Source organism: Lytechinus pictus, chromosome 17 (assembly GCF_037042905.1).
Source record: "Lytechinus pictus isolate F3 Inbred chromosome 17, Lp3.0, whole genome shotgun sequence".
Classification (NCBI taxonomy): domain Eukaryota; kingdom Metazoa; phylum Echinodermata; class Echinoidea; order Temnopleuroida; family Toxopneustidae; genus Lytechinus; species Lytechinus pictus.
In genome coordinates this window covers 11,812,437-11,827,644 of record NC_087261.1, presented here as the reverse complement: position 1 = coordinate 11,827,644, position 15,208 = coordinate 11,812,437, and the positions used below count along the sequence as shown (strand labels likewise).

Here is a 15,208-nt window from a genome sequence, read left to right as displayed (position 1 = left end):
CACTCAACTTTACTCTGATTTACTTAACTTTACATAATTTTACTTGGCTTTGCTTTACTTCAGTCATGTCGGTGATTAACAATCCATGATTATTATTCAACAAAAAAAATACCACCTGTCTGAATTCCCTTTTCAAATCACTTCACTTCTTCTCATTTTACTTTTTACTCTGAGTCACTTTACTTTAATACACTATTTTTAATTTTATTTACTTTACTCTCCCCACTAAATATCTAAACGTTCATACTTTCTATTTCGTGACATCATTTTATCGAATTATATTTATAACCTATTACGGTTCCCATGTTGCCCTCCCTCATGGCTGCTATTGTTTCAAGCAATTACCTGCTTATAGCTGGCCCTGCATTTTTACCCACCTTACTATTTTACATGCTTCATTTATGTAGTTTTTAGTCTTATACATTATTTATCTTTTAGATTGTCATGCAAATATGTACTAATTTATGTCATTGTCATTTTATCAATTTTTTTTATTTGTTATTGATTTATGAATAAAATGCAGAAACTCCTGCAAAAAAACTTTACGTTGCTATACTTCCATGTCGCACTGTCCATGCCATTTGAGAAAATACCCACTTGTCTTCATCCTTATCTCACGTTATACTTTACTTTATATTCCTTTACTTTACTTAAATTTAATTTAATTTACGTTCATGGTACAAGATCCAGGAAGTTTTTAAATGTTCAGTAAGTATATCAAATGATTTAATCAAGATACAAATGGAGACACATGTATTCTGAGAATAGGGTAAAAATTCGCAAACACCAACTCTCGATGAATATGCCTTTGAATGGGGATTTGTTTATAATCAGCAGTTGGAAGGTTTGTATTTTCGAAGGTCACATCAACATTAACAACAAGATCATTCGAACAAACGGCTGAACGTAAAACATGCAATTTAATCGCAATTATAGGTTACAACAATGATAGTGACATATGTTCTTCAAACACATTGAGAAAAACATTTGAATATTTCCTACATCATATATTAAAAAACATTTATTGTATAATAGTGTGTGATTGACCCATTTACAATATTGCCTTTATTTTGCATATAACTGTTTTTATCAAACTAAACAAAATTGCTCATAAAAAATATGTTGTAAGAGTATATGAGAGTGCTTCCTTTTCTGTAGTAGCTCCATGCTTTTATCAATGGAATATTTCCATTTTACACTAACTATACAGACAGCCCTCATCTTCTACAAAAATTTATGCCCGAATAAAATTTAATTCACTATGTTTATGAAATTTGCTGGTCGTGGGCAGTGGTATAAAGTTGATGTTTTTCGTAAACTTCAGGACAGCTATAGTGATTTACGTATATCAAAATCATATTTAATGACTATTTTCCCATTTAGGTTTCACGCGCTCATCTACAAAACTGAACATATATTATTGTTTCGGTGTGACGGATCCAGGGTTTCTGCTCTCAAGGGGAGGGGGAGCACGTTCCGGATGTGCACCCCTCCCCCCTCCCCCCTCTGGATCCGCCACCGGCCGATACGGAGTTTTCTGGGCCTTCCTAATCTCTAAACTGCCACTGTTAAGAACAAATTGCGCCCTTTTAAGCCCCCTAATTTTTGTACTTCACTGCACCATTGGTAAGAACTATTGCAAGGTAATTTTACAACTTATACAAATTGTATGATTTGTTCGTTTCCTGTAATCATCTCAGTAGACGTCATCTACCCATAATAATTTGACGGAAATAGGTGACGGTATTTCCAACTGTCTACTAGACATGAAGGATTAATGGGCATGTCAATTTTTAATCAATTAACAGGGTTAATTGCGACATGGATACCTTACCCTCGCCTCGTCCTCATTTATGTCAATTTACGATCCGGTTTTTATCTTTCCGCTGGTATATCCTCTGTTTTTATGTCATCGGGGATTCGAGCCTGGCCAGTTTACATAAGAACAGACTGCGCGGCCGTAAGAGTGCCATATTTTCGCAAGATTTAGATTTTTTTTCAAACAAGAGTGGAAACGCCGGCAACACGAATTGCGAATGCCTCCTCTAAAAAATACATTTGCATGCCACAGCGAGTTCAACTCGAGTGATTCAGTCAGTCGGCAGGCCGTACAAAAAAACGCCTAGTGTATTCTGAAGCACAGCACTGTGACTTTGGAATAACCTCTTCAACCGTGCGCGAGGATTGTTTGAAGAAGAAAACGACAAAACTCTATTTCGACGCCACTCAAACTTTTCCGGGAATGGTAGGAGAAGTTACAAGCAGGGGTGTGCCCTCGGTGACACTTTTGGGGTAGATTATTTCGTTAAATAATCTTCAGTTATGGGATTAAACATCTCGGCTGGGCGGACATTGCAAGAGGAAGGATCACTGGATGCCAGAAATGATGATAAGATTGTTAAATACATGAAGGATGTGATAAATGGGGACTATGTTGATGTATCCAGAGAGGTAAGCTCAATTTTTTATGTGCGTGTCTTTTTTGGGGTAATTATTTTACAATAATAAATAGGCTTTCTTTAATATACCACTGATGCCATTTTCGACACCAAGCAAGCCTCTCATAATGATTGTTCTTGTTCCCTTCGTTCGGATAGTGCATTGTTTAAAGGACAAGTCCATATCCCAATAAAAAAAATTGATTTGAATAAAAAAAGAAAAATCCAACAAGCATAACACTAACAATTTCATCAAAATCGGATGTAAAATAAGAAAGACATTTTAAAGTTTTGCTTAATTTCACAAAACAGTTTATGCACATCCTGATCGGTATGCAAATGAGGAGACTGATGACCACTGACAATTCTGTGCACACACAGTAACAACATACTGATCCTCCATGGCCAGGTCCCTTGACAAAAGTGATTTGAACCCGATCCAGGATCCAAAGGCAGTATATTCGGACTTTTTAATATAGATGTATCAGAATAATTATGTTGAAGTTGAAGGTTATATAGCATTCAGCTGACTTAAAAACGATTGATCGTGGTTATTCATTGCATGCTCTCTCATTTCAGGTTCTTCAATTGCTCATGAAGAACCTCCAACCAATGTTCAATTTAATGCTATTTTGGATGTCGAACCTTAGCTGAGCATCTGTCTCATCAATTCGATTTTATCATCGTTTAGCACTAGACTATTTTCATCTGCGTTGCCATGCGAACATTTCACTTCCCCCAAATAAAAAAACAAACATGAGGAAAAGCGATTGGAAAAGAACATCAGTGTGGAAAGGGGAAGGCATTTTCTCCATCTTCTCTATAATAAAGGAATAAAGACCAAAGCGGGGCGCCTTTTCTTTTTCTTGCGCTTCACGCAGAAAATAATGATAATAATGATAATAGTAATGTCTTTCCTATTGGCCCAGCGTCCTTTCCCTGCCCCGCTTCTCCTTCCTTCTAAAATAATAATAGTCTTCTTAATACCCCTTTTCCACTAGGGCCAGGACAGCGTCAGGACAAGGCGCGGAATGTAATAATTGCAATCCGCGAACCTTCCGCAACCTGTTCGAACATACATGACATACCTGGGAGTGTCCGCACGCTGTCCTAAACCCTTCCTGGTGTTCGGGAAATCAAAATTTGTCCGCATCTAAATTTTGGTCTCGACCAAAATTTCGACGCGGATATTGAATTCCTGACACCTTTGGGACCTTGTCCTAACGATGTCCTGATGATGTCCCGCCCTTCCTAAACCCTTCCGCGTCTTCCGGAAACCATCCGCGATCAGGTCAGCTTCAGGTAGCAAAGAAGAAGCCATGCGGAATGTTTCAGGAACTTGCGGATTGGAATAAGAAGGCAAGCGGACAGTTTCCGGAACGTGCGGACAGGAATAAGAAGGCAAGCGGACTGTTTCAGGAACGTTCGGATTGGAATAGGAAGGCAAGAGGAGTGATTCAGGAATGTGTGCATCCAATGTAATATTTATGGAACGAGTACACAAGTAGCAAAAGCCATTTGTGGTCGAAAAAAAAGGGACAGTATAGGCAGCGCTTGACTTTACGAATAGGACAAATATCATAACAAAATTAATAATACAGGTAAAGATTTCAAATTGAAATTCAAGTTTATATTCCTAATGCATTTTAAGCACTTTGTTTGATCGTGAATGAGATTTTATTGATAAGAAATAATAATAAATGATAGCAAGTTTATAAATATCGCTTTTCTCAGAACGGCTCAAAACGATTTACAGCATATTATTACCCCATGATTCATTTCAATCCCGCATAAAAAGTGCACAACTTCCACACCCTGGGAAGCATTCCTTGCATTCATCGCAGCCTCGAAGTGGCACTTGCAAATTCAAGCATACAATAACTTTCGCATCCAACCGGGTACCCATTTAGCACCTGGGTCGAGAGTGGCAAGGTGTGCAAAATACGTCTTGCCAAAGGACGGTATATAGACCGCGGTGGGAATCGAACATACGACTCTCCGTTTACAAGGCGGGAGTCAGAACCACTACACCACGACTCTTAAAAAAAGACCTTCCTGAAAAAAGTCGTGCACAGAACATGTTTCTCATAAACATAAAATATGAGCGCGAAGCGCGAACTTATTTCAAACATCAAGGACGAAAAAGAAAAGACGAAAAGACCTAGGTATTTTTCGTAAAAATGAATAGCGTGCACAATCTTCTTAATTAAACTATTAAAAGCATGAAAAGCGAAATGAACCATTAATTTTTTACAAAATTGACCTAGCTGAAACACTGATATTCTCCCCGTCTGTCAATTTCTTCACTCTTCTTCCTCTTTTCCACTCTTCTTTGCATTTATTCAATTTTTCCTTTTTACGCAGCCAATAGGGCGTAGCGATCGCATTCGGTCTCCTGGAATTGCCCATTTACATTTTCTTTTTTAGTTTATATTTTAATTGGTACAAGAGGAGGCAAAGGCGATTAGACACTGGATTCACAATTTCGTCCAAAAATTAAAACTGATATTTCTAATCTTACACATTCACAATCTTGGCCAATTATTTTCTGTTCATTATCGCGATTTTTTTTCCTACTTGATTCTATTTCACCTCATTTCATTCATCTCCTTTGTTTATTCCTATTTCTTTTGTGCTGTTTGTATATCTCTTTAATACTGGGAGGGGTAAGCCAGCAGCAGGGAGAGGAGGGCCGTATTAGCACGGCATCTCCCCCTTGTTTTTCTTTTCCACCATATCATTTTTTAAGTTTCCCTTTCCATTTCACTTATATTTCTTCTGTTTGTACTTTTTTAAAGGGGGAAGCAAGACCACCTCGCCCCTTGGTCTGCATGTGCCTGTCTCACTTCCCGTTTTCTTCCTCTTTTGTAAGATATGTATTAATTTGTGGAAAAACTATTAGAAAGTAATGTTATAAAGGGAGCCTCGACTTTGCTATTAACATATGCAGTCTTTTTAAAGTTATCTTAGATCCGAGACAATTTATTGTCATGTATAAAAATGCACAAAATCTGCTTTCAAAAAGTGAATACTATTACACCGACAAACACAATTGTTTTTAGCCTACATATTTCAACAATCAAAAAATGTGTGCGCGAAGCGCGAGCTGAATATTTTTTACATTCCCAGCTAAATACAGGGCATTCTAAGCACCTTTTAAAATCACGAACAGGATAGGGGTATGACTATTCACTTGATGTGAGCGCGAAGCGCGAGCCGAAACGAAACGAAATTCGACATCTCACGTTTTGTAAATCAGGAAAAGGATGGATAAGTGGATAACATTCCTACATTAATAATTTGATAATCTGATCTGAAACTGGAACAAGATTCGTATCAAAATAAACATGCGTGCGTGTGTTTAGATTCAAACCTAGAATCAGGACATTCTAATTACATTCTTTATCATAATATCAACAATAAGAGCGCGATGCGCGAGCTAAAGATATTTGATTTTCCGATCTAAAAAAATGTTTAATTTAAGCGCAATTACGAATTGGATATGGGTCGCACTTAATAAATGATGCGAGTGCGACGCGCAAGTTGATATTTTTATCAATACATATATTTCCAGTTGCGACCGGGACATTTTAAGAACATTTTTGTTTTTGTCGAGAGATGAAACTTGTCGATATTCCGTTCTGAAAAAAAAAACGGACAATGATTATTAGGAAATAATGAAAATATTATTATTTCACTTATTAATCTAATAAGCCCAATGAGGTCGCGAAATTGATATCAGGGTCAGAAAACTGGACATTTTGTAATCATGAATAGGATGGGTTAATATACTTTAAAAAATACTTTAAAAATAATGCGAGCGCAAATTGCGAGCCGAAAATATTGATAAACTGTCATGAAAGAGGAATTAAAAATAATTTGTTACAATTGATATTGGTATACATAACTCCCCAATCAAAATGCAAGTGCGCAGCTTTAGCTAATACTATTCAGAATCAGACCAGCCTAAAAAGGGATATTTTTCAAAAAATTATGGAATACACGAAGAGAATAGTTACTAGACGAATTAAATAATGCTAGTGCGCAGTGCGAGCGGAAAATGTTGATATTTAGACCATAAAATATAGTCATTTACAGAAAACTATAAAATATATTTGTAAATCAAACATTTTAAGCTCAATATAAGCCTATATTGAGCAAGTTATGTATCTCATAGATTAGGCAATGCGAGCACAAAGCGAGCAAAAATTTAAAATAGTGACATGAAATCCCCCCCCCTCATCTTATTTTATTCACTCGTCTTACTCCTCTTATTTTCCCTTTTCATTTTCTATTCTCTTTTCTCTTCCTTTTCCTCTCTTTCCATTTTTTCTTGTTTGTTCGTTCCAAAAAGTGGGGGGGGGGGCGGGCATTTGATATCAAATGCCCCCCCCCCCTTCCAAAAGTGAGGGGAAGCATTTGCCTGTCCCCCTGGGATTTCCATCAATGTATGCAATCTGATTTGAAATAAAAGAAAATCCTATGTAGTCTTTGTAGTCGAATTTTTTTTTTAGATAGCGTACTTTCATGACGAATTACTTCATTCTCGCCTGCTCCTAAATCGGATTTAATAACAAAATTAATGTTTCTTATAAAAAAAAACGCACCCCAAACCCCAAATAACACCCCTAAATTAAAAAAAAAAAGAACACGATACTTTTCTTGGAGTATTCGCAATTTGTCCGAAAATTATTATTATTGTCCTCGTCCTTGAATTTACCACTCGTGACGTTGTCCTAAATGTCTCCGGTTCTGTCCTAATACGATCTGCATGCTGTCCGCGCCGAACGGCGGTAAATTTATTTAGATAATCTTGTCCCAGGACAGTCCTAGGACCGTCCTACGACAATACGCAGACAGTCCTGGTCGTGTCCTAGGACAAGATCATTTGCATAATCTTTTACGGAATTTGGTTGCGGACAGCATGCCGAAATGACAGTTTTCCACTAGGGCGCGGACAAGACCAGGAAGGGTTGCGGAAGCAACTTTTGTCATTTCGGCATGCTGTCCGCAACCAAATTCCGTAAAAGATTATGAAAATGATCTTGTCCTAGGACACGACCAGGGCTGTCCGCGTTTTGTCCTACGACATTCATGGGACTGTCCTGGGACAAGATTATCTAAATAAATTTGTCGGCGTTCGGCGCGGACAGCATGCAGATCGTATTAGGACAGAACCGGAGACATTTAGGACAACGTCAGGAAGGACTAGGGCAATCAGGATAATTTTCGGACAACTTGCGAATACTCCAAGAAAATTATCGTTCATATATGTTTTTGTGAATTTAGGGGTGTTATTTGGGGTTTGGGGTGCGGTTTTTTCAAGAAACCTTGATTTGGTTATTAAATCCGATATGGGAGCAGGCGAGAATAAAATAATTTGTCATGAAAGTACGCTATTTTTAACCATTTTTCGACTACAAAGACTATATAGGATTTTCTTTTGATATCAAATGCCCCCCCCCCCCCACTTTTTGGAACGAGCAAAAAGAAAAAAATGAAAAGAGAGGAAAAAGAAAAAGAAGGGAGAAGAGAAGAGAAAATGGAGAGGAAAAATAAGAGGAAAAAGACGAGTGAATAAAATAATATGGGGTGGGGGGAATTTCATGTCACTATGTTAAATTTTCGCTCACGCTTTTTGCTCGCATTGCCTAATCTATGAGATACATAACTTGCTCAATAGACTTATATTGAACTTAAAATATCAAGTTTTGAAGTTAATAAACAAAACATTTCTCGGACATTGAGTTTTCAATTTGTTTGATTTACAAATAGATTTTATAGTTTTCTGTAAAATGACTATATTTTATGGTCTAAATATCAAAATTTTTCGCTCGCGCTGCGCACTAGCATTATTTGATTTGTCAAGTAAATATTCTCCTTGTGTATTCCATATTTTTTTTTTTAAATATCCCTTATTCGGCTGGTCTGATTGTGAATAGTATCAGCTAAAGCTGCGCGCTTGCATTTTGATTGGGGAGTTATGTATACCTATATCAATTGTAACGAATTATTTTAAATTCCTCTTTCATGACAGTTTATCAGAATTTTCTGCTCGCAATTTGCGCTCGCATTATTTTTGTTAAAAATATATTAACCCATGCATCCTATTCATGATTACAAAATGTCCAGTTTTTTCTGACCTTAATATCAATCTCGCTCCCTCATTTGGGCTTCTTAGTATATAAGTAAGATAGTAATATTTTCATGATTTCCTAATAATCATTGTCCGTTTTTTCAGAATGGAATATCGACAAGTTTCATCTCTCGGTTAGTAAGATCATAGTCATATGAAGACAAAAATGTCCTTTAAATGTCCCGGTCACAACTCAAAATATATGTAATGATAAAAATATCAACTTGCACTTCGCACTCGCATCATTTATTAAGCGTGATCCATATCCAATTCGTAATTGCGCTTAAATTTATTTTTTTAGATCTGAAAATCAAACATTTTTAGCTCGCGCTTCGCGCTCTTATTATTGATATTATAATTAAGAATGTAATTAGAATGTCCAGATTCTAGGTCTGAATCTAAACACACGCACGCATGTTTATCTAGATACGAATCTTGTTCTAGTTTCAGATCAGATTATCAAATCATTAATGTAGGAATATTATCCATTTATCCAATTATCCTTCCTTTTCCTGATTTACAAAACATGAGATGTCGAATTTCGTTTCGGCTCGCGCTTACATCAAGTGTATAGTCATACCCCTATGCTGTTCATGATTTTAAAAGGTGCTTAGAATGCTCAGTATTTAGGTCGGAATGTAAAAAAATGTTCAGCTTGCGCTTCGCGCTCGCATTATTTGATCGTTGAAATATGTAGGCTAAAGGAAAGTGTGTTTGTCGGTGTAATATAGTATTCACTTTTTGAAAGCAGATTTTGTGCATAGTTTAAGCCCTGAATGATGTGAACAAAGACCACGCATTCATTGACACCCCCCTCAAATCTCTAAAATTTTAGCTTCCCCCACTCCCCCCCCCCCCCCTCTACCCCTCGCTCTCTCTCTCTCTCTCACTCTCTCTCTCAATTCCTCTTACTAGACATCTGCAATGTTCCATAAATGATCTTTCTGTTTGATCTCAGGATGACGAAGACCCTTTATTTGTCTTAGATCTGAAGGATGTGGAGAAGAAGCACCACCTATGGAAGCAGGAGTTTCCAAATGTGCAACCATTCTATGGTAAGTCTGAGCCACACCGACGAAAATTACTGCCTCCAGTCCGACCAAAGTTATTACGTTAATATTATTATGTTTTTGATAACATATTTCGAAAGATCTTGATGAAATACCTCTACAAGTAAAATTTTGTTAGAATCGGTCCCTGAGACCCCAAGATATGATATCATAAATACATAATCAGCCCAATAAAAGTCAATGTACATGTATTATTGGCCTGTTTCCTTACAAATGTTAAAACCAGGCCAATGATACATTGATTTCAATGGGGCTAATTATGTATTCATGAGGTCATGGTTTTTTTTAGACTTTCGCAAGGCCTTCGATTCCGTAGACCATGAACTTCTGATGCAAAAATTATCTAAATACGGAATACGAGGCACTGAGCTTACCTGGTTTACTAACTACCTAGCCAATCGCAAACAGAGAACAATTGTAAGGGATGCCGAGTCCACATGGGGTACTAAAGTAACTGGGGTACCGCAGGGATCAATACTCGGACCCCTCCTATTCTCGATTATGGTGAACGACCTTCCTAAAGTTACCTCAAAAAGTATTGTGATGATGTACGCTGACGATACTATTATCTTTTACAGTGCAAAGAAAATTGAAGATCTCGAAACTGTACTTAATGAAGATTTGAAACACATCAGTAACTGGGTTAATAATAATGGACTAAGGTTAAACCCCACTAAGACACAATTTATGATTTTTGGAACACCCCAGAAATTAGCAAGTACGAACAGAACCCTTTCATTACATTTGGACAATCATGTAGTACTGCAAGTAGACAGCTACAAATACTTAGGTGTAATCTTAGATCCTGCCCTAAATTGGAAGGATCACTTACAACATGTTAGTAAAAAAAATTGGACCTAGATTAGCTCTATTTAGAAGATTGAAACAATTTTTACCACTAGATAGTATCAAGATGCTAGCAAATGCTCTTGTATTGCCATTGTTCGACTACTCCAGCACTGCTTGGTCAAATTGTGCAATTGCGACCAAAGAGTCGCTTGTGAAACAACATAAAAGAATGCCACGAATTGTCCTTGGAGTTGGTACACGTACTTCCCCGGGGGGGGGCACTCGACCAAAAAAGTGGTAGGGGTGTGCCGCGGGCGAGGCAAAAAACGGGGGCCTTGGAGCGGGCTTATTGTAAAAAGGAGGGTTCTCAGAACGGGCTTCGGAACTACAAATGTTTGTGAAAACGGGGGTCCTCGGAACGGATCTCCGTATCTCTGTGAGTGCGTATGCATCCCTATGGAACGGGCAATCGTGCATGACGCAGCTAGCGCGGCCTCCGCCGGGTGCGCTCTCGCTTAGGCGATGGTTGAAAAGCGCTCTACGGCCGCTTTTCACCAAATTGCAGCTCCTTGTAGCAAATCAATGCGACCGGAACGGCGTAACGAAAAATATGCAAAGCTTTGGAACGGATTTCTTTCTTCTTTTTTCTCGATAAGAAGGAAATGCTATGCCTTGGAGCGGCTTTCTTTGTTCTTTTTCTCAAAAAGACAAAAATGCTATGCCTTGGAACGGAAATTTGAGTGTAAAAATGGGGGTCCCCTCCGCGGCACATACCCACTATGCATTATATACTGAGTGCCCCCCCCCCCCCCCCCCGGGCGTACTTCCACAGATTATGTTTTGAGTCAGTTGAACTGGACATCAATTGAAAATCGGTGGAAAATGCAAAGATGTAAGCTGGTATACAACGCTATAAATGGACAGGCACCATTTTTATACAACGTTTTTACTGTGTAGAATATTACTTACATGCAATATAGTTTAGTAATTCTCTCAGAAAATTTATTTATTTTCTTTGAGACTAGAAAATGTTGTTAAAAGTTTTTCCCTATTCAAATGCTATTTCCATTCTCTCGTACTGAACAAATCCCATGGAACGACTATTATTTCTTTTCATTTCATTTTATTTATGTTTATGTTTCTCGTTTGACATTTTGTTTCACGTTAAAAGAAAGCAACAACGATAATACAAAATATAAAATTATAGACAATTGGAAAATATATAAGCAACATGATTAATCAGTTATTGATTTACGTGTAAGTCAAAGAAATATGATGGGACCTACATAAAAGCAAGCTTCTATAACTGAGGGTCCGATGAATAATTTGTATGTAATACAGACAGACATATAAAATCTAATGACATTAAAACGGATAGAAATTAATGTAATGACATTAAAGTGTAAATGCACCCTGACAAACAAAGAGATTATTGTAAAAATAGCAGAAAAAATAACAAAAAATACTGGTAAAGGTTTGAGGAAATTATATCAAAGATTTTTTTTTTAAGTTATTCAATTTATATTTTTTATTTGTGACGTCATATGTGAGCAACCTCCCATGTATCGTAAATTAAATGGGTTTTATTGTATCTTTAGTATACCAACAGACAAATTCATTCAAATCCGCTCCTGAAAAAAAGTCATCACGAGCCATTTAAAAAATAATTTATTCATTTTATGTTACACAACAAAATAGGGCAGCTGCTCGTATATGACGTCACAAATCAAATCTTAAAAATCAAGTAGCTTTCTCAATCTTTAATGGATTTTTCCTCAAACGTTCACCAATGTTGTTCATTATATTTTCTGCTATTTTTTAATAAACTCTTCGTCAGACTGTCTTTCCCTTTATACCAGTTTGATGTTCGTTTAAATACAGAATTTGAAAACAGGAGGAGGCTCAACATGCATGAAATCACATTTTGATGTCAATTTTTACGTTTTTGGACACCATTGCCATGTGAAAGGAGGGATAATTAGGGTTAAAGCAATTTCAACCAGGTTCCACGGCCCCTGTGGAACAGGAACATTACTATACATGCATATTGTTGAAAATGATCTCTATAATCGTAGGGGCTGTGTTTTACTGTTTATCACCATGCGGGTACTTATAATTTTTCATGAAGATCATACATCTATTTGCTTGTCTGTCTTTACTCTTTTTATGTTTTTATTATTTTACCGCATCATCATTTTTGATGACATCGCGAGGAAGGCCTACATATTCACCAGTACATGCATGACATGTGGAATGAATGAAATAAAAAAGAATTAAGATACCATCCCTTTAGGGTAAAATGTTTACCACCACGAGGGTAAATATGTGTCCAATCAATTTTGGGCTGTATTTTACCCAAATGTGGGAAGCATATTGCCCAGTAAGGTTAAAAAAAAAAGAAGCAGAAATTACTTTAGAATGGGCAAAATTTTCATCACACTGGAAAAATAAAAATGCCTAAAAGAAATGCCCAATGTTGCTTGGACACATAGTTACCCTCATAGAGCACTTTTACCCAATATTTTTAGAGAGCACTTCTATTATCAATATAACTAATATAATATATATCATCATTTTGTTATTATCGATATTATCTCTACTGTTATTGTCATGTTTGTTAAAATAATCTTCATCTTGATCATCATTATCATTTATTATCCATATTATCACAATTGTTATTATTATTACACTCTTAAAATAGTTGGGCAAAAGAATGCCCAACTTTTAACCAACCCTGGACAACATACTGTCCACACAACTATTAGTTAAAATCTGCCCAAATTTGGTGATAAAAACTGATAATTGGGTAACAGATTTGCTCAATTGGATAATAATTGCTCAGAATATATAATTTTTTTGCCAACATACATAACGCAATACAGTGGACAGTATGTTGCCCAACATTTTAAGTGTGTACCATTATTATTGTTATTATTATCATTATTATTTAAATTATTGTTCTTATCATTAAGTATTCTTATAATAACTATTATTATTACTATTTTTATTATGTATTTTGTTATTGTTGTTATCATTGCTTTCATTATCATTATCATTAGGATAGAAGTAATAGAAGTAGTAGTAGTAGTAGTAGTAGTAGTAGTAGTAGTAGTAGTAGTAGTAGTAGTAGTAGTATAGGTATTATTATTAAGTATTATTGTAATTAGTATTGTTATGATTATTATTATGATCATCAAATAATTGATTTTGAGGCTTCTTAGAGTGTCAGTGAGAAACAATTCAAGTCCTACAATCACTGACTTTTCACTCTTTCTATTTCCCCACCCCCCTTCTTCTTCTTCTCTCTCTCTCCCTCTCTCTCTTTCTTTCCAAAATGTTACCTTCATTTTTTACCCCCCCCCCCTTCCAGGCGGAGTTACAGCAGGTGCTTGATCTAGGCGTTCAGCCTAATAGGATCATATATGCACACCCATGCAAAGCCAAATCACACCTCATGTTCGCCAAGGAGAACGATGTCCGACTCATGACGTTCGACAACGAGGACGAGCTCGTCAAAATAAAGGAAGTCTTTCCAAATGCGAGGTTAGATCGACAAAAGATGTTACGTTATCACATTTAGGTGCACTTCTTTTAGGTTTTTTTTTTCAAACTTGCTTCTTATGTTTTCATTTTGAAAAGGAAAATTCCTTTTTGTTTGTTTCGAAATACCACCATTTAATATACCTGCCATATGCTGTTATACTAACTACCACCATGATTACGGCCATGACAAGGCAGATTTGTAAAATAAGGAGGACAATAAACTGATAAACATTTATTGACAGATCTTCTCTTGGTCTTACTGGTGGTTTCAGAAATATGCTGGCAAGATGACATCATTTTAATCTGTTAAAAGAAATGCCTTACATCTAAGTTTCATTTGCACTTGTCAATTGATAAGAGTTCAAATCAATCAAATTAGGTTCATGTAAATTTTCAACAAAACTGGATGAATATTGACGAGGAATGGTGGTATTGGAATAATTATAGTAATTATTTTCAAGGGACTCATGGGAGATGACGTCATCCGTTTTCTCATTGCTAATCCATGATGGCGTATATCATATCATCGGGGTCCCCGATCCCGATTTTTTTCTTTAAAAAATTATTTTCTTTTATCTGACTGTAGACCTACGTCAATTGAGGACTTTCCAATTAGCCTACAATATACGATAATTCTTCGGAATATTTTTTAACGTTTTTTGTGTAAGATTTTTTTAGGGTTTATCAAGTGTGCTAAACAAGTTGATTTAGTACCGTACAGATGCTGATAATAAATAATGGTGATAAATGTGTTCAGATGTTTATAAAGCAATCTATAGCAATTCATTCATAATTAGTGTTCGTATTCATACTCAAGTTTACTTTTTAAATTTACAAGTAGGCTTATCCCACTCACATGACCTGTATATAGATTAGCTGTTTGAATTATAATGCCGGGATCATATGTCAATGAAATTCAGTATATATTATATATATATATATATATATATTGTGAAAGAAATGGACGAAGAGAAAAATGGTAGGCGTAGCTTAAATCAAGGATCCCCAGAGCTATCTGCCCTTTGGAAAATTGGTAATGCCGAAAAAATGTCTCTGCCGGGAATCGAACCCGGGTCCCCAGCTTTGAACGCCGGTGCCTTAACCACTAGACCACAGAGACGGGTTAATGGCTAGGCCGACCCCGTTCCGATTGACCGGCAGATAGACAGATTTTCGACACTATACCAATTATAATTTTCTTTGTCGGGAGTAGGTGGGTTTTGAACAATGAC

The 15,208-nt window shown here is 36.5% G+C and overlaps 1 protein-coding gene across 1 annotated transcript; it reads left to right on the top strand.

Moving 5' to 3' along the window:
* Positions 1 to 1,932: 1,932 nt before the first annotated feature.
* LOC135157261 (ornithine decarboxylase-like) lies at positions 1,933 to 14,728 on the top strand. Its single transcript, XM_064112255.1, has 3 exons — positions 1,933 to 2,451; positions 9,533 to 9,629; positions 13,804 to 14,728. Exons 1-3 carry the CDS (start codon positions 2,323 to 2,325, stop codon positions 13,824 to 13,826), a joined length of 249 nt encoding a protein of 82 aa, XP_063968325.1. The 5' UTR covers positions 1,933 to 2,322; the 3' UTR covers positions 13,827 to 14,728.
* Positions 14,729 to 15,208: the final 480 nt, after the last annotated feature.

Coding starts and splice junctions, on each gene's coding strand:
- LOC135157261 (XM_064112255.1), top strand. CDS start 2,323: ATGGGATTAAACATCTCGGCTGGGCGGACATTGCAAGAGGAAGGATCA. Junction 2,452..9,532: donor ATGTTGATGTATCCAGAGAG/GTAAGCTCAATT, acceptor GTTTGATCTCAG/GATGACGAAGACCCTTTATT. Junction 9,630..13,803: donor AAATGTGCAACCATTCTATG/GTAAGTCTGAGC, acceptor CCCCCCTTCCAG/GCGGAGTTACAGCAGGTGCT.